Source organism: Pongo abelii, chromosome 1, assembly GCF_028885655.2.
Source record: "Pongo abelii isolate AG06213 chromosome 1, NHGRI_mPonAbe1-v2.0_pri, whole genome shotgun sequence".
In the NCBI taxonomy this organism is placed as follows: domain Eukaryota; kingdom Metazoa; phylum Chordata; class Mammalia; order Primates; family Hominidae; genus Pongo; species Pongo abelii.
Window position 1 is genome coordinate 171448003 of NC_071985.2, and position 23957 is coordinate 171471959.

The following is a 23957-nucleotide window of genomic DNA, read 5'->3' on the forward strand; positions in this document are numbered from 1 at the left end:
AGACCTTCCAGATTATAAATGACTTTACCTTCTTTTCTAGGTTTGTTAAAGTTTTGCACTGTAGGATTTTGTGGAATTGGGAGCCTGATTGATTTCATTCTTATTTCAATGCAGGTAAGTTTCTCAATCTAGAATGTAAAATACTTTTACATTCAAAATTGAGTTCTGTGATCTCCTGTTATATTTAAAATGTTTAGTATACGAGGAAGCAGAGAAGAATGGTCGTTTCCATTTTTCTTCATGTACTAGATCTAAGGAATCTTGGTCATGTTTCCAACTAGCGTTTCTCAAACTGTGCTCTACCAGTTAGTAGTTCTCAAAGACATAAGAAGTTCATTAAAAAAGATTCCATGCTCAAATATGATTTGTAAATGTGAGTTCAACTGAGTTAAAGATGTTTCTTTACTGAATAGCTTCTCAAAATCTTTTTAATGTATGTTGTCTCTAAGAGGGATTGTGGTTATTTTTCAAACCCATTTCTTTTCCTCATAGTCACTGTCACCTTGTCAATTACCATAAAAGCATTGATAGGATTCTGTTATACATATGGACATTGTGGAAGCAGAGACAAGATTTTCTTTTGCACTGGACAGGCACTCTACACTAGTATTGTGTTGTTTGCAAATTACAGAAACTGAAATCCAGCTAGCTTAAGCTAAAAAGAAAAAAAAAAAGGGTGTTCTTTAGAAAATCTGAGAATGTAGACCAGATATGTATAAACAAATGATATACATGTTTAGGGCTCTCCTGATAACTCATCTTGCTTTTCTCCTTAGCCTCATTTTCTCCTGCTGCAGTGGGACTGGGGGCGGGCATAGTTTGTGAAATGCTGTCCTTAAACATTTAAAAGTGCCACCAGATGTTTTCTGTTAAATTATGTAGAACTGATTGTGGTTAACTCATGAGGATTCTTAGAGAAAGAGATGAATTTTTCACAACAAATGTTGACAAACAGCATTTCAACAAGCATTTATGGAGCACCTAACGTCTTTAGCAAGTGTGTCAGTTGCATTTAGAGCATCATCTGTTTTGCTCTGCTTTCTCATATAGTATTTCCACTCTTCAATTCTGTCTGCTTGATGTTATCATTATGCTTTAAAAGAAAGTCACAATCTAGGAGATTTGGATACCATACTGTGAGGAGGAGGCAGCATATGGACCAATAAGATACCAGAATTAAACAAGGAAAATATTTGGTTTTAAAGTTGGAATTTTCCTGTCTGTACTCGTAAACATATGCCTAACCAAATATCCTGCCTTCTCTGACTGTGGGACAGGCAAGCAGGCATGAAGAGGCTAAGGTACTTGTGCACATATGCTTAGAAATGAGTTTCTCACTTTCAGTGAGGATCCAAGGAATTTAATATATTATTGGGATTCTTTGAGTTAAGATATCCAGAATTCAAAGTGTCTTTGAAACTGAACCATTTAGTTAATATTTTCATGCTAGGTTCTTTCTTTGGTGATATTATTGCATTGTAGCTTTAGTTGTATCAAATTATAGAGCTAATTTGATTCAGTCACTGCTTTCTGATTCATTTATACCTGAACTTTTTACAATAAATAGTTACTTTTTTTTTTTTTGAGACAGGGTCTCACTCTGTCGCACAGGCTGGAGTGCAGTGGTGTGATCTCAGATCACTGTCAACCTCTGCCTCCTGGGCTTAAGCGATCCTCCCACCTCAGCCTCCCAAGTAGCTGAGACTACAGGTGTGCACCACCATACCTGGCTAATTTTTATATATTCTGAAGAGATGAGGTTTCGCCATATTGCCCAGGCTGGTCTCCTGAGCTCAAGCAATCTGCCCACCCCAGCCTTCCAAAGGGCTATTATTACAGGCGTGAGCAACTGCACCTAGCCTCTAGTTATTTAACTTAAAGATCTTCTGGGATTAGGAGTCAATCATAGAGTTAGAGTGTGAACATCTGCAGTAAATTTCCCTAAATAAGACATTTTCACAGGTATGATCAGTTTAGACTGCTTTCAAATTGAGGGAGATTATAATAAATCCATTTCAAGCATAGCCAAATAAGATGGGTAGCCTTATTCTTCATGTCATTTAACATATTTAACATTTGATGTTGACATCATCAGTTTTAGAGGAGAATTCCTGGGCTCAAGCAATCCTCCCATCTCAGCCTCCCAAAGTGTTGGGATTACAGGCATGAGCCACTGTGCCTGGCCCTGGCTCATCTCTTTGTTTATTTTTCTTTCCTTCCCCATTCTTGCCATGACTTTCTCTTTCTTTTCTTATCTTTTCTTCTCTTTTCTTTTCTTTCTTTCTTTCTCTTTCTTTCTTTTCCTTTCTTTCTCTTTTTCTTTCTTTCTTTTCTCTTCCTTTCTTTTTCTTTCTCTTTCTTTCTTTCTCTTTCTTTCCTTCCTTTCTTTCTTTCTTTCTTTCTTTCTTTCTTTCTTTCTTTTTCTTTCTCCTTCCTTCCTTCCTTATTTCCATCTGTCTTTCCGTCTTTTTTTCTTTCTTTTTTGCCATTAAATATTATTTTCCAGTGAGTAGCAATGTGTTTCTGTTGGACTGTGATCCCATAAACATATCGGGCATGGATTCAAGACCTATAAAAACATAGTGTAGTCTAGTTATAGTTTGTCTTTGAACAGAAACAATACAAAGTATAATGCCCATATTGCTAAAGTAAGCTTTACATGTTGCTATATTTACTGAAAATTCTTTTATGAGTTTGTCTATTTGTTATTAAACTTTGGAATTTTCTATCTTTTGTTCCTAAAAATATACAGATAATATGAATGATGATGCATGGCATGAAATATCACATAGAATACAGTCCAGAAAATCTAAATCAGTGATACATGTATAGCATACCATCTTTCAGCTGTGGGTAACTATCGTATGTAACTACTATATATATATATATATAGTTATTCATAAGGTAGTTTTGAATATTTAAAGACACTCATTGTTTTGTGCCATATATATATATATATTTTTTTTTTTTTTGAGATGGAGTCTTTGTCGCCCAGGCTGAAGTGCAGTGGCTTGATCTTGGCTCACCGCAACCTCCACCTCCTGGGTACAAGCAATTCTCCTGCCTCAGCCTCCCAAGTAGCTGGGATTACAGGCACGCACCACTACGCCCGGCTAATTTTATATTTTTAGTAGAGACGGGGTTTCTCCATGTTGGTCAGGCCGGTCTCGAACTCCTGACCTCAGGTGATCCACCCACCTTGGCGTCCCACAGTGCTGGGATTACAGGCATAAGCCACCGCACCCAGCCTCCTTATATTTTTATATATGTCATGAAGGATAGATTAGATAATACAAGTTTTTTATCAGAAAAATGAGAATGTTTTGATTATATTTAAACCTCTTTCCTCATTCACGCAATCTGGACTTTTTTTTTTTTTTTTTAAGATGGAGTTTTGCTCTTGTCTTCCAGGATGGAGTGCAATGGTGAGATCTCAGCCCACTGCAACCTCTGCCTCCCAGGTTCAAGCGATTCTTCTGCCTCAGTCTCCCAAGTAGCTGGGATTACAGGCACGCACCACTGCGCCCAGCTAATTTTGTATTTTTAGTAGAGATAGGGTTTCACCATGTTGGTCAGGCTGGTCTCGAACTCCTGACCTCAGGTGATCCACCCGCCTTGGCCTTCCAAAGTGCTGGGATTACAAGTGTGAGCCACCATGCCTGGCCTGGGCATTTTTAATTATACCAAAATCACTGATGTATATTCTGCAAAACAAAAAGAAAATAAAGTCTCTTATGTTAAGTGGAAACAAACAGCCACAAATCAGAAAGATGAGGATATGTGGAGGGAAAATGGAAATAAGTATTACAATATAGAAAGTTATTGGAAGTATGCTGGTTCTTTCTTTGTCACAATTTTTTAAAAATTCTGTTCATCCTGGAAGAAATTGCTTTTACTTTCATTCCTATTAATATAAGAGTGGATTTCCTTAAAGGACTAATAACCATACAAGCAGCAGAAATTTAAAAAAGTAGCATAATGTCTGAAACATTTATGAATTTTATAAATACATTTAACAGACTGGTAAAGTATGTTTCATGAGTTTGATATTTATTATATACCACTCTTAACACTGGGTTATATACTGCTTTGTATTAGTTTTTAACTTTTAAACAATGGATTTGACTTTTCACACATAAATTTTTTGAGGAAAAATGACTTTTATTAATCTCCTATAGTACCAGTAGTATGTTAAACAGAGTATGCCCTCAAAAATTTTTGCTGATTTGAAACTGTATGCAGTATGCCTTATACAAAGTGTGGCTTTGTGCCTAGTGCAAGCAAGATGAGATGCAAAATGTAGTCTTTAAAAAAGTGATTGTTTTTCTGTAGGACCTGTTTTAGTCCATTTGGGGCTATAACAAAATACTTTAGACTGTATTATTTCTTTTTGTTTTGTTTTGTGTTTTTTTTTTTTTTTTTTTTTTTTGAGACTGAGTCTCGCCCTATTGCTCAGGCTGGAGTACAGTGGCGCAATCTCAGCTCACTGTAATCTCTGCCTCCCGGCTTCAAGCGATTCTCATCCCTCAGCCTCCTGAGTAGCTAGGATTACAGGTGCCTACCACCACACCTGGCTAGTTTTTGTATTTTTAGTAGAGATGGGGTTTCACCATATTGGCCAGGCTGGTCTTGAACTCCTGACCTCAAATGATCCACCCACCTTGGCCTCCCAAACTGCTGGGATTACAGGAATTAGCCACTGTGCGTGGCCTAGACTAGATTATTTCTAAACAATGGAAAATTACTTCTTATAGTTCTGGAGGCTGGCAAGTCCAGTATCAAGACACCAGCAGGTTCAGTGTCTGGTAAGGAATCTCTGCTTCATAGATGGTGCCTTCTATATGTGCCCACATGGTGTAAAGGATAAGGTCATTAATCCCATTAGTGGATGGTGGAGCCCTAATGACTTAATAACCTTCCAAAGGCCCTACCTCTTAATACCAACACATTTGGGGTTAGACTTCGACATAGGAATTTTGTAGGGACACAAACATTCAAAACATAATAGGGCTAAATTCCTAAATTTCACAGTGTCACTTGAGAGGTAATGAATAAAAATGAAAGTTGATGTGATAAACTATACATTATGCCATCAGTGGAAATCAGTTTAGTGAGCACCAGCTTAGGTATAATAACATGGGGTCCTTGCCCTAGAGGAACCTATGATCTTTTCCAAGAATAGTCTGATAATAGATTCCATTTATTTTTAGAAACAAAATATTTCCAGATGAGTGCCTATAATCTCAGCACTTTGGGAGGCTGAGATGGGAGGATCACTGGAGCTCAGGAGTTTGAGACCAGCCTGGGCAACACCATGAGACTCCTTATCTACAAAAAATTTTTAAAAAATTTGCCAGGTATGGCGGTGCATGCCTGTAGTTCCAACTGCTCAGGAGGCTGAGGTTGGAGGATCACTTGAGCTTGAGAGATCGATCAAGGTTGCAGAGTGAACTGTGATTGTAGTACTACACTCTAGCCTGAGCAAGAGTGAGACCCTGTCTCAAAAAATAATAAAATATTTCCTTGGGGGCTGTAGGCCTAATAAACACTTTTCTTAATTTATATCTTTTTAAAAATCTTTGCATTTTACAAACATTTTTAAAACCCTAAGCTTTTCAGTTTAGACCAAAATGTGGCCAAGACTATGGAATCATGTCTATGTGAGCCAGTTTGTTTGGTCAAAGACATAACCTATGCCTTTTTGATCAAAAGAAGGACTAAAAGCATAATTGCCATAAATCTACTACCAATGCTGGAAAAGGTGGTATACTTGATAGTTTGCTAGATGTAGGACAACAATATATACAAACAGAAGACATTTTTAAATTTTTATTTCTGAGATGGAGTCTCACTCTGTTGCCCAGGCTGGAATGCAGTGGCATGATTTCAGCTCACTGCAACCTCCACCTCCCGGTTCAAGCAATTCTCCTGCCTCAGCCTCCTGAGTAGCTGGGATTACAGGCATGTGCCACTGCGCCCAGCGGATTTTTAGTAGAGACGGGGTTTCACCATTTTGGCCAGGGTGGTCTCAAACTCCTGACCTCAGGTGATCCACCTGGCTCGACCTCCCACAGTGCTGGTATTATGGGTGTAAGCCACCGCACCCAGCCACAGAGGAGTGTTTTTTTTTGGCGGGGGGCGGTCGGGGGACAGAGTCTCGCTCCGTTGCCCAGGCTGGAGTGCAGTGGCACGATCTTGGCTCACTGTGACCCCTGCCTCCTGGGTTCAAGCCATTCTTCTGCCTCAGCCTCCTGAGTAGCTGGGACTACAGGCATGTGCCACTGCGCCCAGCTGATTTTTGTATTTTTAGTAAAGACGGGATTTCACCATGTTGGCCAGGATGGTCTTGATCTCTTGACCTCGTTACCTGCCTGCCTCAGCCTCCCAAAGTGCTGAGATTACAGGCGTGAGCCACCATGTCTGGCCACAGAGGACATTTTATAGACATCAAATCTTTCAGATAGCTCCCTGTATCATTATTTAACCCTGGTGTGATATATTGGGAAAATAAATTGGAAAACCAAAGTGACTGATAATTTGAGTAACTTTTACTCTGTCATGTGACCTTAATTAGGTATATTTCACTTAGTTCACTTACCCTGTGGGTAGATTTTTTTTTAGTGCCTTTAAGAGGATTTTCAAAACAAAGAATATCTTAAACTGGTTCTGAGATGAATCCCAATTTTATGTTTTCCTCAGGATATAAATGGTGACTCTTATTCACTTCTTAAAGAATAGTGTTTATATTGGTAATTTATGATTAATACTAAGAATTCTTTAAGTCAAATGAAGTCAGGTGTTCTGAATGCATAAATTCTGGCACTGTGTAGGAATTTTGATGCTTAATTAAAATGTGACTAATCAGATGGTTTTAATGGCATCATCTTAAAATTAATCACACACAGAAGTGAAATATGGATACAAAAATGTAGTCTGACTTTTAAGAAAGTATTAGTTATTTGGGGGAGTTGGGATGGATACAGGTTGCATTGTCCTTTACTTGCAGACAGCTGAATCCTTTTACTTTTATCACCAGATTGGTAGGTTTGCAGGAGATGATCTGATGTTGCTGATGTTACTTTTGGCATTCTTTGTATGGAGGAACTCAGAAGTCTTTTAGATAGAGAAAGCGTAGATTGATATAAAATGATCTTATTTTTTTTCTTTCACTTCTTAATTCATTCATTACATTTGAAATTTATAAAATATTTGAGTTACCTAAGAAGCATGACTTCACTGACAATGCTGTTAAATGAGGGGTCATATCAATTGCCAAAGCTGAGGTGATAAAGTACTTACTGGTAACCACATTTTTTTTCCTTTATTCTTAGTAGAATACCACCTAAGTATATACAAACAAATTACATTTTACACCAACAAGATCAAAAGTTTATAAATTGCAAACATTAATACTACAACATTAAGTGCAAATAAGATAATATCTTTTTGTACAGTAAAATATATATAACATAAAAATTGCCACTTTAATCTTTAAGTGTACAGTTCAGTGGCATTAATTGTGTTCAGAATATTTTACAAATGTCACCACTATCTATTTCTAAAACTTTTTCATCACTCCAAAAATACCATACCCCTTAAGTAATAGCTTCCTTCCCCTTCTCTTCCCACCTTCTGGTAACCTCTAATATACGTTTTGTCTTTTTGAATTTGCCTGTTCTAAATTTTTGTTTTTACAGAGACAGGATCTCACTTTGTTCCCTAGGCTGGTCTCAAACTCCTGGGCTCAAGCTATCCTGCCTTGGCCTCCCTAGGCCTCTCTAAGTGCTGGGATTACAGACATGAGACACTGTGCCCAGCCAGCTTCAGGATATTTTTTAGCAGAGAAATAAACTCATAATTTTAGGTTCCGTACTCTGTTGCCTATGGACAAATGGACATGGACGTATTTACTGAGTAAAAAAATTCCCAGTATTGGGATATTTTACTTTCTTTTTTTAGGGACAGGGCCTTGCTCTGTTGCCCAGGCTGGAGTGCAGTGGCGTGATCATAGCTCATTGCAGCCTCGAATTCCTGGGTTCAAACAATCTTCCTGCCTCAGTCTCCCATCCAGTATGGGATATTTTAAAAGATTTGTAATTGTATAATTAATAATACAATCATATACTCATAATGAAAGATGTTAGAATTGGCACATTTATTATATATGTGTATGTGGGTGCTTAAAACAGGTTTTATTATTTATTTATTTTTTCTTTGAGATAGAGCCTCACTCTGTTGCCCAGGTTGGAGTGGAGTGGTACGATCTCAGCTCACTGCAACCTCTGCCTCCTTGGTTCAAGCAATTCTCATGCCTCAGCCTCCCTAGTAGTAGCTGGGATTACAAGTGTGCACCACCGTGCCCGACTAATTCTTGTATTTTTTTTTTTTTTTGTAGATACTGGGTTTTGCCATGTTGGCCAGACTGGTCTCAAACTTCTGGCCTCAAGCAGTCCTCCCACCTTGGCCTCCCAAAGTGCTGGAATTACAGGCATGAGCCACCACACCCTGTCTTAGGTTTTATTTTATTTTGTTAATTTGGCAAAGGAATATGGATCTAAATAGTTGAAATCTTTATAGCTGATCTTTTTTTTTTTAAAGTAAATAAAACAGTTTCTTCTGTGACCAGATAGTTCATAGAAAAGTGTGTTGATGATACTTTGTAGTGGCTTAAGCTGAGGTGTTTGTATCTAAATCTTATAGTCATAGAAGACATTAAAACTTTAAAAATACTGTACAGATCAGCTTATTCTATTCTTCATTATAATCAATAAGAAAAATTGAGATCCAGTAAGGAATAAATTATTTGATCCTACAGCTAGTTATAGAAAGAGACAGCTTTCTCTTCAAAGTTTTCCTTTCAGTTTAGTGCTTTACCACACTGTCTTAATTTGGTTATTTAAATAGGGTTGCATTCTGTCACCCAGGCTGGAGTGCAGTGGTGTGATCATAGCTCACTGCAACCTTGAACTCCCGGGCTCAAGCAATCCTCCTACCTCAGCCTCTCGAGTAGCTGAGACTACAAGCCTATGCCATGGCACCTGGCTAATATTTTGTTTTCATTTTTTTTTGTAGAGGCAGAGTTCTTGCTTTTTTGCCCATGCTGGTCTCAAACTTCTGGCTTCAAGCAGTCTTTCTGCCCTGGCCTCCCAAAGTGTGGGGATTACAGTTAATTTTTATGTAAATTCATAAATAAGTATCAAGCCAAATCAATTTAATCTTTAACAAGTAAGTCAATGTGCATAACAGCACCTGACATGGTGTGTGGCACACATGTGCTTTGTAAGTACTACTTGAATATTAACGTGTAGTTCACCCTGTTGGCAGAGATGGTATTCTATTCACTGTTAGTGTACAATGTCTAGCATAGAACCTGGAATATCATAGGAAATAAATATTTGTTGAATAGCTTTAAGATCAAATTTATTTTTAAAATGAGGAATGCTTTATAGCAATGTCCTTCAATTTCAAAAACAAAGTCCATACTCTCCACATATTTTTAAATTGACATTTAAGTTTTCTATCATAAGTTTAAATAGTGGCAAAGGATATAACTTCTAGTTTGCAAATATTTACATATTTAAATAAAAGTGTTACATCAATTTTGAAATGTATCCAACAGAATATAAATATCGTAGGATTTTAAATATCACCTACTTAAAAAAGATGTGCATGAACTCTTCACTAACCGTTATAATTTTTACATTGCTTCTTCCTTGAATTTTTATTTTTTTCCTTTTCTACAGAATTTTATCCTAATATAATATATTTTTAGTTTAAAAACTTCCTACTAGGCTGGGCACATTGGCTGACACCTGTAATCCCAGCACTTTGGGAGGCCGAAGCAGGCAGATCAATTGATGTTCTTAATCATCATCCTAGTACTAGGAGTTTGAGACCAGCCTGTTCAACATAGTGAAATCCTGTCTGTACAAAAAAATACAAAAACAAAATTAGCTGAGCGTGATGGCGCCCACCTGTGGTCACAGCTACTTGGGAGGCTGAGGTGGGAGGATCGCTAGAGCCCAGGAGGGGGAGGTTGCAGTGAGCCAAGATCATGCCACTGCACTCCAGCCTGGGTGACAGAGTGAGACCCTGTATCAAAAACAAAAAAACAACAACAAAAAAACAAAAACGAAAGAGAGAAAACTTCTAGTGAATCATCTTATTCATTAAAATTAAAATATTTAAAAATTTTCTGTGATTTTTTTTTTGGATTGAGTTGTCATTATAATAATGATACACAGTTGATCAAAACAGTGTTAACATGTTGCAAATTATTTTTAAACAAAAAGATGTAAAATGTTATTGGAAATGCATCTTTGGAACAGATATGGTAGAATGTATTTTTGGACCTTTGAGTAAAGGATAGTTTCCTAAATCCAGTATTTTGAGTTATCCCTTTGTTTGGCACTTCAGAGGCTTTCACACCTCAGGGAAATATGCCATCATAAGACTCGGGGTATCCTGGATGGTAGGTATGCTTTACTATTAACAAGTGGGAGAAATGACCACAGTGAGGAGAAGTGGGAAGGGAAACTGGCAGGATGCTTCCAGTATAGCATGGTATCAGGCAAATTTGTTTTACAAAGAGTATTTAGGGAATTAAGATCTCAGGATTGATTTCCCCTCTGGGCCCACACACACCTTGGTAAATCTTTGTCCACCTTTAATGCTACAGTTTGAAGATTGCTACCTTAGAGGATAATTTATAGAGATTATGTTAACTGGATTGTCACGTATGTGATTAAGTGAACAAGATGATTGTAGTGAACGTGTGTTGTTTTTTTCTACCTCTTCCTTTTCCATTCCAGGTGGTTCTGGCAGGACTGTCAATGATACTACCTCATCTCCTACAGGCAGCCTGGCCTGGCCAATCATATTAAATCTGTTCCCATGGATGTAGTAGTTTGTCCACAGTATGCATAAAAACCAAGCAGATTGATAAAAGTCTTTCCCTGGAATTGGTATATAAACATTGGGGAAGAACATTTTACTTTCTTTGTATTAGGAGCTGCTGAGCTGGGAATATGTGACTCTCAAGCTGTTGGCAATTAGTTAGAGTGCCACTCTGCAGAATGAAGACAAGCAGAGCTAAGCAAGGAGGCAGGGAAGCCAAGGGCCTCAGGGAGCACAGAATTCATTCCTTGGTTCCTGTAGCTTTTCTTTTGATCCTTTGAGCTATCCCAGTATTCTTTTCAGCTACATGAACCACTAAATTACCTGTTTTTGCTTAGGTTAGAGCTGGATTTTTGTTGCTTCTGAAATACTTTTATTAACAACTGAGAAAAGTAAACAAAGTGTTGTGAAATATCTTTTGTAAAATGAATAATTTTGAAATTTTGTCTCTTCTAGATTGTTGGACCTTCAGATGGAAGTAGTTACATTATAGATTACTATGGAACCAGACTTACAAGACTGAGTATTACTAATGAAACATTTAGAAAAACGCAATTATATCCATAAATATTTTTTAAAAGAAACAGTAAGTGATATATATATATATATATATATATATAAAATATAGTAGTATATTATTCATATAAAATTATGAGAATTTTAGGACCATAGAAAATTTTAAGAGACCATATAAACCTCTCAGGTACCCCTATGCCTGAAACATCTCCAATCCTTTGAAAAGCATTTTAGTCCACGCTCATGGCTCCTTCGGTTCCCACTTCAGACTCTTTGCAGTGCATATGGTTAAAGGACAAAGTTCATAAGAAAAAAGTAACATCAAAACAAAAAGGCATTTATTATTTGATGGTTATGATGAAAGTATGTGTTGTAAATAGCTCAATATAGCAGATATTTCTGCTGCCCATCCCTCTAAGGGTCAGTATAATCTTTAACTTCCTTCTTTGCTTCTTCCCTGAAACTGAAAATAGATACCGAAAGAGTCCAAAGCCTGAATTCCCTGTAAGTGCTTCTTCTAACCTAAAGTTTGGCTCTGCCCATAAGAATTATTAACTGGCCTCAGCTTTATCTTTTTCTTTTTTTTTTTTTGAGACGGAGTCTTGCTCTGTCGCCCAGGCTGGAGTGCAGTGGCTCAATCTTGGCTCACTGCAACGTCTGCCTCCCAGGTTCAAGCGATTCTCGTGCTTCAGCCTCCCCAGTAGCTGGGACTACAGGCACACACCACCATGCCCGGGTAACTTGTATTTTTAGTAGAGACGGGGTTTCGCCATTTTAGTCAGGCTAGTCTCGAACTCTTCAGGTGATCCACCCGCCTCGGCCTCCCAGAGTGCTGGAATTACAGGTGTGAGCCACTGTGCCTGGCTGGCCTCAGCTTTAAATAAGTGATAAACCTGCTGAAGTCAGAGATACCATCCTTTTTTCCTGGTTCAACTGTCTGGTTTTCTAGGACTCTGCTACTACAAGGTTTTTTTAATTTCAATTACCATACATTAGTCTATTCTAATAATCTTCCAATAATGCAAACTTTTACTCAGGATTTTGGTAGAATATCAGGAAAACCATTTCCTGGTATAATTATTCTCTGTAATAGAGAAATCCTATATATCATGTAGGGTGAAGTAGCTTTTATGTAATAGTTCACTTTGAACTGTCTAGCAGCTGTCTAGCGGCTTTCATAGACACGGACAGGCAGAGAGAAAGGGTAGATGTCTTAACCATTATCCTTGTTCTAGGGTTTTCAGTCAACTCTATCTTAAAAGACTGCTTCTAGAGGCCAGCAAGAGAATAGACATTTGTTTTCTGTCTTGTAGAACAGAAACAGGATATGAAGTATACTTTTGCCCTTTAGGTGGATTTTTTTCTTTTCTAACAGTAAAATTACGGATATGCCTTGTAGTTATTGTCATGGAATTGAACAGTGACACACCCTCAAGATGTGAGGAATTTATTCAACTGATTGTCCAAAAGGTTTTCCAAATCTTATAAACTGTAAGTCATTGAGCCTTAAAATTAGAATAAAGCTTAGAGATCCATCTACCTCTTCTTACCAGGAAAAAAATCGAGAGCTAAGGAAGTTGAGACTAAGACACACAACTAATTAGTGCAAAACTGAAACTAGAATCTAGGTTTTCCATACATTCTGTTACATGGTTGTTCTCTTCCTCCCATCCTACCCCAGCTCCAGTCAACTGTATCATTTTGTATTAGGCATTTTTGTTTTGGAAATTGTTTCTCCTATTTTATGAGAAGGATTGTGTAGTTTCATGTAACTTGTATTATTCATACTGTAAATTGTGTCTCTTTCAAAAGTAGATTGTTTCTAAACCATAGTGTGTAAAAATTAAGCAAATGTAATTTTAAGAGGAATCTTATTCTTGTTAGCCTATTATGTAAGCATTTAGGTGGGATTCCGGATTCAGATTTGAAACTTAAAACCGGAAAGGCCCATTGAGAAGGCCAGTATCTGCATTATCATTCATGTAATCTCTCTACATTATACAGAAGTGCTCCAAGAGTGAGAAAAAAATACATTGAGCAAATGAAATGTTAAAATGTACATCTGCAATAACCTCATTGGACTCTTAAAAAATATTGTGTTTTAACGTATTTCTTTTTTCTGTTTTAGGATTTGAGCCTCCTTGATTTTAATAGAGAACTTCTAGTGTATGGATTTAGAGATTTCTCTTTTTCATTCATATACCATTTTATGAGTTCTGTGTAATTTTTTGTGGTTTTTGTTGTGTTGATTTAAAGTATATTATTGTGAGATTTATTTAAAAGGACTTTCTTTGAAAGCTGTGTAATATAGTGTTTCTCGGGCTTCTGTCTCCATGAGAGGTAGCTTATTACTCTGATACTCTTTAATCTTTTACAAAGGCAAGTTGCCACTCGTCATTTTTGTTTCTGAAAAATAAAAGTATAACTTATTCACATTTTTAGTGCTTTGTTATTGAGAAAATCTTCTTAAATGTTGAATGTAGCTGTCTTACCCATTTTGATCCTTCAAAGCAGTTAATCCATGGTGTGAACAAATACCATTTATATTGCCTGGGGCTTCAGTCTTGTGTATGACAACCCACCTGTTTTTCTGCAGCTTTCAGATCTGTCTTTGCTTTGGTATCCAGGGAGCTAAAGATCATTAGGGAGTCTGTGAAACCTTGAGGCAACATGTACACTTCTGGCATCGATTCAGGCCTCTGAAGTGTGAACTTTTTCCTTTTTTGCTTTGGGAGTGCTACACTAGCTTTTGGAAGACCAGATGCTGACTCATCTAGCTCACCGCAGTTATATTTGAAGCTGGATGGACAAGGTGGGAGCACCAAACAGATGATTAATGTCTTCCATCTGTGAGCACCACCAGGCAGATGCCAGCACAGGTGCCTTAAGTGATGTACCAGTGTCTGAAAAAAGCAGCACCTGTATGTTAGCACTGATTTTTCTTACCATGTTTAGAGGGGTTTTAAGAAGATGAAAATACATGAAATGTTATGTCCCCAGAATACTATCCCACTTTTTCTTCAGTAACAGGCATACCAATTTCAAAATTACTAGTGTCGGTGCTCCTCAAGAGTAAAAACCATAATTTTTTGTCACACATTTTCCTCAAAAGTGGACAGTATAGTATAATTAGCTTCATAACATGTAAATCATTCAATAGCTTCTCAAGTTGGTGGGAGATTATTAAATATTAATATATGAAATGAATTTGGGTTGACCCCCAGTGTACACCAGGAACATCTCTTCGATTTGTTCAAAGAGACGTTTGAACAAGTTTGTCTACTGAGTGGGAGGCCTGATCTATATGGGGGGATGCAGGAGTGAACAAAATCCCTGCCCTTTAGAAGCTTATATTCTCTTGGAACTTACTTTTTCACTGTGATATTTTTGGTCACAGTTAAACTAGTTGGTAGATACCCATTTTCTAGTGTCCCTGAGTTCCTTTAGGTTGCAGACAGTGCTTTGTAGTTTACTTCGGCATCATCTAAGCCCAGATTGTAAGTCATGTTTCTACAGTCAGTTTAGTTCAACTGTATAAGAAATACCTACTTGGGAGGCTGAAGCAGAAGAATCACTTGAACCCTGGAGGTGGAGGTTGCAGTGAGCCGAGATTGTGCCACTGCACTCTCGAGCCTGGGTGACAGAGTGAGACTCTGTCTCAAAAAAAAAAAAAAAAAAAAGAAAGAAATACCTGCAGTCAAATTTTGGAAAGTAATCTTGATCCTTGCATAATAGCTATAGTCATTAACTTGGCCAGGTAGTACGTCTGTTTCAAAGCAGGTGATGCTAAAAAGTATTTATTCAAATAAGCTATACTCTTAAAGGGTTGTTGATGAAGTATAGAAACAGAGTCCCTTCACAACACATTATTAAGCCTTTAGACTTTATTTTCACTTTAGTTTCCTAAATTTGCATGACAAGAACACTTCTAGTTTGCCTAATTCTGTTGCCTAATATGTAATTCTTTAACAGATGTTTTAATAAACTCATGTGAATGCATTTAAATTCTATTTGTCAGCTTTTTTCTTTCACTGAGCACTATTATGACAATTTGTTAGTAGTGTGTATGAATATGAATTATATGTTAAGCCCTCTCCATCAGATGTTTTATATGTTAACCCTGCTTTTATATGATTGACCAAAATTGTGAGATGCATTAGCTCAGTCATTCCTTATTACTGCTAAGCCTTTTACGGCAGAATGGAAAGGATTCTTTCAATCCTATAGAGATGTTTAGTGCCTTGTAGCAGTGATGTACAAATGATACTACTTTTGCCTAAAGGATTAGTATAATTTCCAGAAGTACCTATTTACCCAGAAATATTCCTTACTTCAAGGATTCTGTTATGTCTATGGCCAGCATTTGTTCATGGAACTGCTAAGAGTATAAAAGAAATGTTGGTTGGGGGTTATTTTTTTTTTTTTTTAGATGGAGTTTCACTCTTGTTGCCCAGGCTGGAGTGCAATGGCACAATCTTGGCTCACTGCAACCTCCATTTCCCGGGTTCAAATGATTTTCCTGCCTCAGCCTCCTGAGTAGCTGGGATTGTAGGCACGTGCCACCACGCCCCGCTAGTTTTTGTATCTTTAGTAGAGACAGGATTTCACCATGTTGGCCAGGCTGGTCTTGAACTCCTGGCCTGAAGCAGTCCTCCTGCCTTGGCCTCCCAAAGTGTTGGGATTACAGGCATGAGCCACCGCACCCCACCTGATAGATACATTTAAAAGGAAAAGGTAGGATGCCATATTAGAGGTCTGGCATCCAAGCAGCATGGGATGATAAGAAAAGTATAGACTTAATCTGAGTCCTGAGTGCATTCTGTTTCTCGTCCCTTATTTTGTGACTGAGCAGGTAACCATTCTTAATCCCTTTGTCTTCATATAAATAGAGGTAGTGACACATGTCAGGTAATGTTGAAAGATTAAATGGCAGATACTAATTAGGTATTGAACACATTTTAAAATAATGGGATAATGGCATCAAGTACTGGTGAGGTCTGTCTGGAACTTGCAAGAGGTTCTGCACAACTGGGCTATATGTAGCATGGTTATTTCTTAAATAAAATGCCAGTGGGCTCAAAAGTCTCTTTTACAAAAGGAGGGTAAGACACTTCATTTGGACATTGTTTACCTGTTTTTCTTATTATCTTTATCCGTATCTGCAGTTACTGGATGAAATATGGGCCAAAAATGTCTTTTTTTATGAAGAATTAGTCTTATTGGCACCTTCACTCCTTTAAGACTCTATGTAAGAAAAAGCCGAAATGTTACAGATTTTGTTTTTGTTGCTTTTTCATCTAAAGTTCGCTGGAGATATTTAATAAGTTTTAAAATGTTGCTGTGAGGCAGCTGATCAGCCTACTTTCAGCCTAAATTATGGTTAATTGCAAGCAATCACTATGCATACAACAGAGTGTTGCTTTTAACCTGTCAATGTTATCAGAATATGCCAAGCATGTGGAGATTAAAACTTGAAAAATGATTAAGGATAGAGCTATTTGGGCTGCATATGCCAAAGAAAAACGTTTTACCAGAATACTCTAGCTGGTGTTTGGAACTTTTTATCATGTGAGCTAATTTTGTGTTTAAGAGGGTATGATTATGAAAGCTCAAGATCCTATCTTTGATTTTTAGAAAAACCTCAAGATTCGACTAATTCTGAATAGATTATGAAATTCACCTATTATTGCAATATGAGAAACATTAAGGAGAATGGCATGACTTCTCTGTGTGATTTGTCACTGAGGCAAACTATTGGAGTGAAATGGTTCAAGACATAACAAAAGTTGTTTTTAATAAGTGTTTGGAAGGCTGGGCCCGGTGTCTCACAGCTGTAATCTCAGCATTTTGGGAGGCCGAGGCAGGCGGATCATGAGGTCAGAAGATCGAGACCATCCTGGCTAACACGGTGGAACCCCGTCTCTACTGAAAATACCAAAAATTAGCATGTAGCATGGTGGCGGGCGCCTGTAGTCCCAGCTACTCGGGAGGCTGAGGCAGGAGAATGGCATGAACCTGGGAGGTGGAGCTTGCAGTGAGCCGAGACGGCGCCACTGCACTCCAGCCTGGGTGACAGAGTGAGACTCCATCTCATGCACACAAAAAAAAGTGTTTTGAACCTTTTAAAAGGTATTCAAAAGAAGCAAATTTATTGTTTATTAATTCTCAACTATTTATTGACCTACTATGCACCTCTTCTGCTCGTCCTCCTACACTATATTCTCCACACAGCAGCCAAAGAGATAAAAATAAATGAGAAAATGCCACTGTTCTGCCTATTCTCCAGTGGCTTCTGTCATGCTTCAAATATGCCATATTTATTCCTTTTTGTTTTGTTTTTTTTTTCATAGAGACAGGGCTTCACTTTATTGGCCAGGTTGGTCTTGCACTCTTGGCCTCAAGCATTCCTCCTGCCTCTGCCTCCCAAAGTGCTGGGATTACAGGCATGAGCCACCGCACCCAGACCAATTTCTACCTGAAGTTTTTTTTGTTTTTGTTTTTGTTTTGAGACAGAGCCTTGCTCTGTTGCCCAGGCTGGAGTGCAGTGGTATGTGATCTTGGCTCACTGCAACCTCCACCTCCTGGGTTCAAGTAATTCTCCTATCTCAGCCTCCCAAGTAGCTGGGATTACAGGCACATGCCACCACGCCTGACTAACTTTTGTATTTTTAGTAGAGATTGGGGTTTCACCATATTGGCCAAGCTGGTCTAGAACTCCTGACCTCAAGTGATCCACTTGCCTCGGCCTCCCAAAGTGCTAGGATTACAGGCGTGAGCCACTGCGCCCAGTCTACCTCAAGATTTTTTACTTAATCTTTCCTTTGCCTGGAGTTCTCTTTCCCACGTTGTTACATGACTTGCTTCCTCAGCCAGGGCTCTGCTCAAATATTTTATAAACATTAAAATTCTCTCTTTGAATGGGTGGTTTCTAGAGGTGGTTCCTGAGAAAAGATCAGGGAGTAGATTATTAGAAATAATTAAAGGAAGCTACTAAATTGCCTATTATTTGCTATTTACTCTCCTGACCTGATTATCTCACTTAATCCCTATAATCACCTCATGAGACAGGACGATTAGTTTCCCTTCCAGTGATAAAGGTCTTTTATGCTATAGATATCGTTGGCTAGCGTTTAATACGTTAACGGAAGCTTTAGTTAAATATTGTGCCCCTCTGAGGAACTCAGGCTAGTTTCTGATTCAATTTTTTAATATCCACCCACCTATTCATTCAAGTATGCCATAAAGGGTAATGCTTAAATTCATGGACTTTAGGATCAGACACACCTGTCACTTCTTATGACCAAACTCTTTGGACCTTGGTTTCTTCATTCTTAAAATGGACATGTTAGTATCTTTCTCATGCATTTGTCATAGGGTTAAGTAATATATTCCACGGTGTGTGGCACATAGTAGGTATTTAATAACTGATTGTTTTTAAGATTTTTGTATTTTTTATCTCATGTACTTCCAATGCTCCTACAAGGTCAGTACAGCCGTTTATACATCCATATTATATACATAATTAAACTGAAGGTTAGAGAGATCAAATATCTTGACTAAGATTACATAGCCAGCAAATGATGCTTAAAACCAGGTTTGCGACTCCTAAGCCCATCCTCCTAATCACTATACTATATCACTTCCCTTTTATGCCCTCAACTGGCCATATATCTGTCTCATGTTTTAATAATTTCCCCACTGGAGTTTTTCATCAAAAAGGAAAGACAATCTTACAAAAGCCTAATGGCTTCATTTGAAAAAGAATATTCTAGGAGCAGTGGCTTATGCCTGTAATCCCAGCACTTTGGGAGGCTGAGGTGGGTGGATCACCTGACGTCAGGAGTTCTAGACCAGCCTGACTAACATGGTGAAACCCTGTCCCTGCTAAAAATGTAGCCAGCCGTGGTGGTGCATGCCTGTAATCCCAGATACTTGGGAGACTGAGGCAGGATAATCACTTGAACCCAGGAGGCAGAGGTTGCAGTGAGTCAAGATTGCACTCCATTGCATTCTAGCCTGGGCAACAAGAGCAAAACTCCATCTCAAAACAAATAAAAAAAATTATATTGAGGCACGTATAAAATGCCCAAATCTTAGTATAAAGCTTGATAAATTTCTGCCTGTGTACACACCCATTTAACCACCATCCAGTTCAAGATAAAGAACATTTCTAGCACTCCAGAAAATTCTATAGTGTTCCTTCCTAGTCAGCATCCACCCCTCATAGATATCACTCTTCTGTGAGTCTACCACCATAGATTAGTTTTGCTTGTTTTTGAACTTCATGTGTTTGGCTTCTTTCACTCATTATTACGGTATAGTATTCCACTGTATGAATGTGTCAAAAATATTTATCCAGTCTACTGTTGCCAGAGCTGTAAGATAATAAATATGCGTTGTTTTGAGCCACTAAGTTTATGGTAATTTGTTATAACAGCAATAGGAAACTAATATAGTTGTTATGTTCAAAGTGAGTTTCTTATAGGCAGTTATATTGTTCGATCATTTTCCCCCTATTCTGCTAATCTCTGTCTTTTAATTAGTGTATTTAGGCCACTTACATTTAAATTAATTATTGATATATTGAGGCTTAAGTTTGCCATGTTATTACTTCTTTACTGTTTCCTCCCTCTGTTTTTCATTCTTCTGTTTTTCCTTTTTGCCTTCTGGGCATTACTTGAACTTTAAAAAAAGTAATTTTCCTCTATGATGCTTTCGAGCATATTGCCCTACATAATTTTTTTTAGTGATCTCTCTAGACATTGCAATATAAATACGTAACTTATCACCGTCTACTGGTGTCAACACTTTGCCTCTTTAAGTATTGAAAGCTTACTTCCATTTAGTTCCCTTTGTGCTTCCTACTTCTAAAATACAATTGTCTCAAGTATTTCCTCTACATATATTGAGCACCACCACATCAGATAGTGTTACAAATTTTGCCTCACTTGGTAGCACCTGTAGGCTATTTTAAAATTTTTTTGTCTGGGTGCGGTGGCACCCAGCTACTGTAATCCCAGCTACTCCAGGGATTATCATACCTGTAATCCCAGCTACTCCAGGGGCTGAGGCAAGAGAATCACTTGAATCCAGGAGGCGGAGGTTGCAATGAGCCGTGATCACGCTACACTGCACTCCAGCCTGGGAGACAGAGTGAGTAAGACTCAGCCTCAAATAAACAAAAAAATTTTGCTTCACCTACCAAATATGATGTAAGAAACTTATGAAGGGAAGTTAGTCTGCCATATTTACCCAATATTTATCCATTCTGTTCTTGTTCTTTTAATTTCCAAAGTTCCCAGCCTTCTTCTGTTTCTTTCTGTTTGGAGAGTTTACTTTAGCTATTCTTCAAGGGTGAGTTTAATGGCAACTAAGTTTCTTAGTTTTCCTTCATGTGTGAATATTTTATTCCATTTCTGAAGGATAATGTCACCAGATATAGGATGCATAACTGAAAGTTCTTTTCTTTCAGCACTTGAAAAGTGTGTGTCATTTCTTCCTGGCCTTTACAGTTTCAGATGAAAAATCCATCCTCTAAATTGGTGTTCCTCTACAGGCAGTGCATCATTTCTCTCCGGCTTTTTAAATGTTTTTCTTTGGTTTTCAGAAGTTTAATTATGATGTACCTTGGTCAGAAGAAGACATGTAACAGCAGACACAGAGGTCACAGTGGTGTGATTACTGCTTTGAAGGTGGAAGGAGGCCATGAGCCAAGGAATGCAGCTGGCCTCTAGAAGGAAGCTCAGAAAGGCAAGGAAACAGATTCTCCCATAGGTGCCTCCAGAAGGACACAGCCTTATAACACTTTCTCCTGAGCCCCTCGAGACTCATTTTGAAATTCTGTACCTCCAGAACTATAAGATAATAAATTTGTGTTGTTTTAAGGCACTAAATTTCTGGTAGTCTGGAGCAGCAATGATGGGAAACAAATATAGGCCTCAAAACCTCCTTTCACATATGGCCACTTATGTGGACAACGGAGTCAAACTTTCTTGGTTCAGATTCTACCCTCTGCCTCTTAGTGTGCTGTGTGACCTTGGACAAGATACTTCATCTCTCTGAGCCTGTTTCCTCATCTATCAATAGGGAATGAAGTAATAATACCAAACTACCCATTAACACGTCTGTTTCCATTTCCTTGGGACCTATATGTAACATTTTCAAAATTGTTCTCATCTGTTTTTTTTCCTTAAATAATAGACTTTATTATTTAGAGCAGTTTTAGGTTCATAGCAAAATTTAGTAGAAAGTACAAAGATTTTCCACTATCCCCACACATGCCTACCCCCTTCCCACCACTATCAAGATCCCTACTACAGTGGTATATTTATTACAATCGATAAGCCTACATCGACACATCATTATCACCCAGAGTCCATAGTTTACATGAGGGTTCACTCTTTGTGTATATTCTGTGGTTTTGGACAAATGTATAATGACATGGAGTCACTATTACAGTGTCATATAGAAATAGTTTCACTGCCCTTAACATCCTCTGTGCTCTGCTTATTCATCCCTCCCCACCCCCACTCCTGGCAACCACTGATTTTTTTACTATCTCCATAGTTTTGCCTTTTCAAGAATGTCATATAGTTGGAATCATATAGTATGTAGGCTTTTCAGACTGGCTCCTTTCACTTAGTAATATGCATTTAAGTTTCTTTTGTGTCTTTTCACGGCTTGACAACTCAGTTCCCTTTATCACTGAATAATACTTCATTGACTGGATGCACCACAGTTTATTTTCCCTTCACCTACTGAAGGACATCTTGGTTGCTTCCAAGTTTTGGCAATTATGAATAAAGCTGCTATAGACGTCTATGTGCAGGTTTCTGTGTGGACATAAATTTTCAACTCCTCTGAGTAAATACCAAGGAGCGTGATTGCTGAATCATATGGTAAGAACAAGTTTAGTTTTGTAAGAAATTGCCAATCTGTCTTCCAGAATATCTGTACCATTTTGCATTCCCATGAGCAATGAATGAGAGTTCCTGTTGCTACACATCCTCTCCAGAATTTGGTGGTGTCAGTGTGCTGGATTTTGGCTGTTCTCATAGGCATGTAGTGGTATCTCATGGTCATTTTAATTTGCGTTTCGCTGATTACATATGATGTAGAGCATCTTTTCGTATGCCTGTCTGTATATCATCTGTATACTTCTTTGGTAAGATGTCTATTATGGTCTTTGGCCCATTTTTTATTCATGTTTTCTGATTTTTATATTTTTTAGAGGTAGGGTTTCACTCTATTGTCCAGGCTGGAGTGCAGTGGCATGATCATAGTTCACTGTAAACTCCAGCCCCTGGGCTCAAGCAATCCAAGCAATCCTCCCACCTCAGACTCCCAAATAGCTAGGACTACAGGCATGAGCCACTGTGCCTAGCTGATTTTTTCTCTTTTTTTTTCTTTCTTTTTTTTTGAGATGGAGTCTCGTTCTTTCGCCCAGGCTGGAGTGCAGTGGCTCAATCTCGGCTCACTGCAACCTCTGCCTCCCAGGTTCAAGCAATTCTCTGCCTCAGCCTCCTGAGTAGCTAGGATTACAGGCACCTGCCACCACGCCCAGCTAATTTTTGTATTTTTAGTAGAGATGGGGTTTCACCATCTTGGCCAGACGGTCTTGAACTCTTGACCTCGGGATCCACCTGCCTTGGCCTCCCAAAGTGCTGGGATTACAGGCATGAGCCACCACGCCTGGCCTAAGTTTTTTATTTTCTTGTAGAGAAGGGGTCTCACTATGTTGCCCAGGCTGGCTTCAAACTGGCCTCAAGAGATTCCCCTGCCTTGGCCTCCCAAAGTGCTTGGATTACAGGCGTCAGTCATTGAGCCTGGCCCCTATTTTCTTATTGTTGAGTTTTAAAGATTTTTTTGTATATTTTGTATAACAGTTCTTTATCAAATATGTCTTTTGCAAATATTTGCCCCCAGTCTGTGGTTTGTCTTTTCATTCTCTTGGCAGTAACCTTTGCAGAGCAGAAATTTTGAATTTTAATGATGTCCAGCTTATGAATTATGTCTTTCATGAATGGTGCCTTTGGTGTTGTATCTAAAAAGTCATTACCAAACCCAAGAACATCTAGATTTTCTCCTGTGTTTTCTTCTAGGAGTTTTATAGCTTTGTGTCTCACATTTAGGTCTGTGATTCATTTTGAGTTAATTATCGTGAAGAGTGTAAGGTCTGCATGTAAATTCACTTTTTCTATGTGGATATCCAGTTGTCCCAGCACCAATGGTTGAAAACTCATCCTCATTTTTAAACTTATTTCCCCCTTATTCATTATGACAGGGGAAATAGCAATACATCCACCAAGAAAGAAGCCCAGAAGTTATCTTTGATGCCATTTTCTCCCTTCCTTGGGTGGATCACCAAACCTTTAATTCCACCTCATAAATACTCTGAAATCATTACTTCATCCTCATTGCAACTCTGCTATTTCAGGCTCCTGAATATCTCTCATCTAGTATCCTCTGATAAACTCCTGCCTTGGTTACCTGGCCAGAGCTCCACCTTCCTCTCCGTCACCCTTCGACTCCTACCATACCAGACT

At 38.3% G+C, this 23957-nt stretch overlaps 1 protein-coding gene across 2 annotated transcripts in view; it reads left to right on the forward strand.

The window, feature by feature from the left end:
- TM2D1 (TM2 domain containing 1) overlaps positions 1-21294 on the forward strand; it is a 51869-nt gene extending 30575 nt beyond the window's left edge. Inside the window, exons 5-7 of one of the 2 annotated variants that reach the window (XM_002810753.6) lie at positions 41-114; positions 11353-11482; positions 21020-21294. In XM_002810753.6, the coding sequence (XP_002810799.2) occupies positions 41-114; positions 11353-11463 (185 nt within the window). In that variant the 3' untranslated portion in view covers positions 11464-11482; positions 21020-21294. Of the gene's footprint in view, positions 1-40; positions 115-11352; positions 11483-13540; positions 13848-21019 lie in introns of those variants that run through there. The other variant, XM_024233770.2, reaches the window with a different exon arrangement.
- Positions 21295-23957: the final 2663 nt, after the last annotated feature.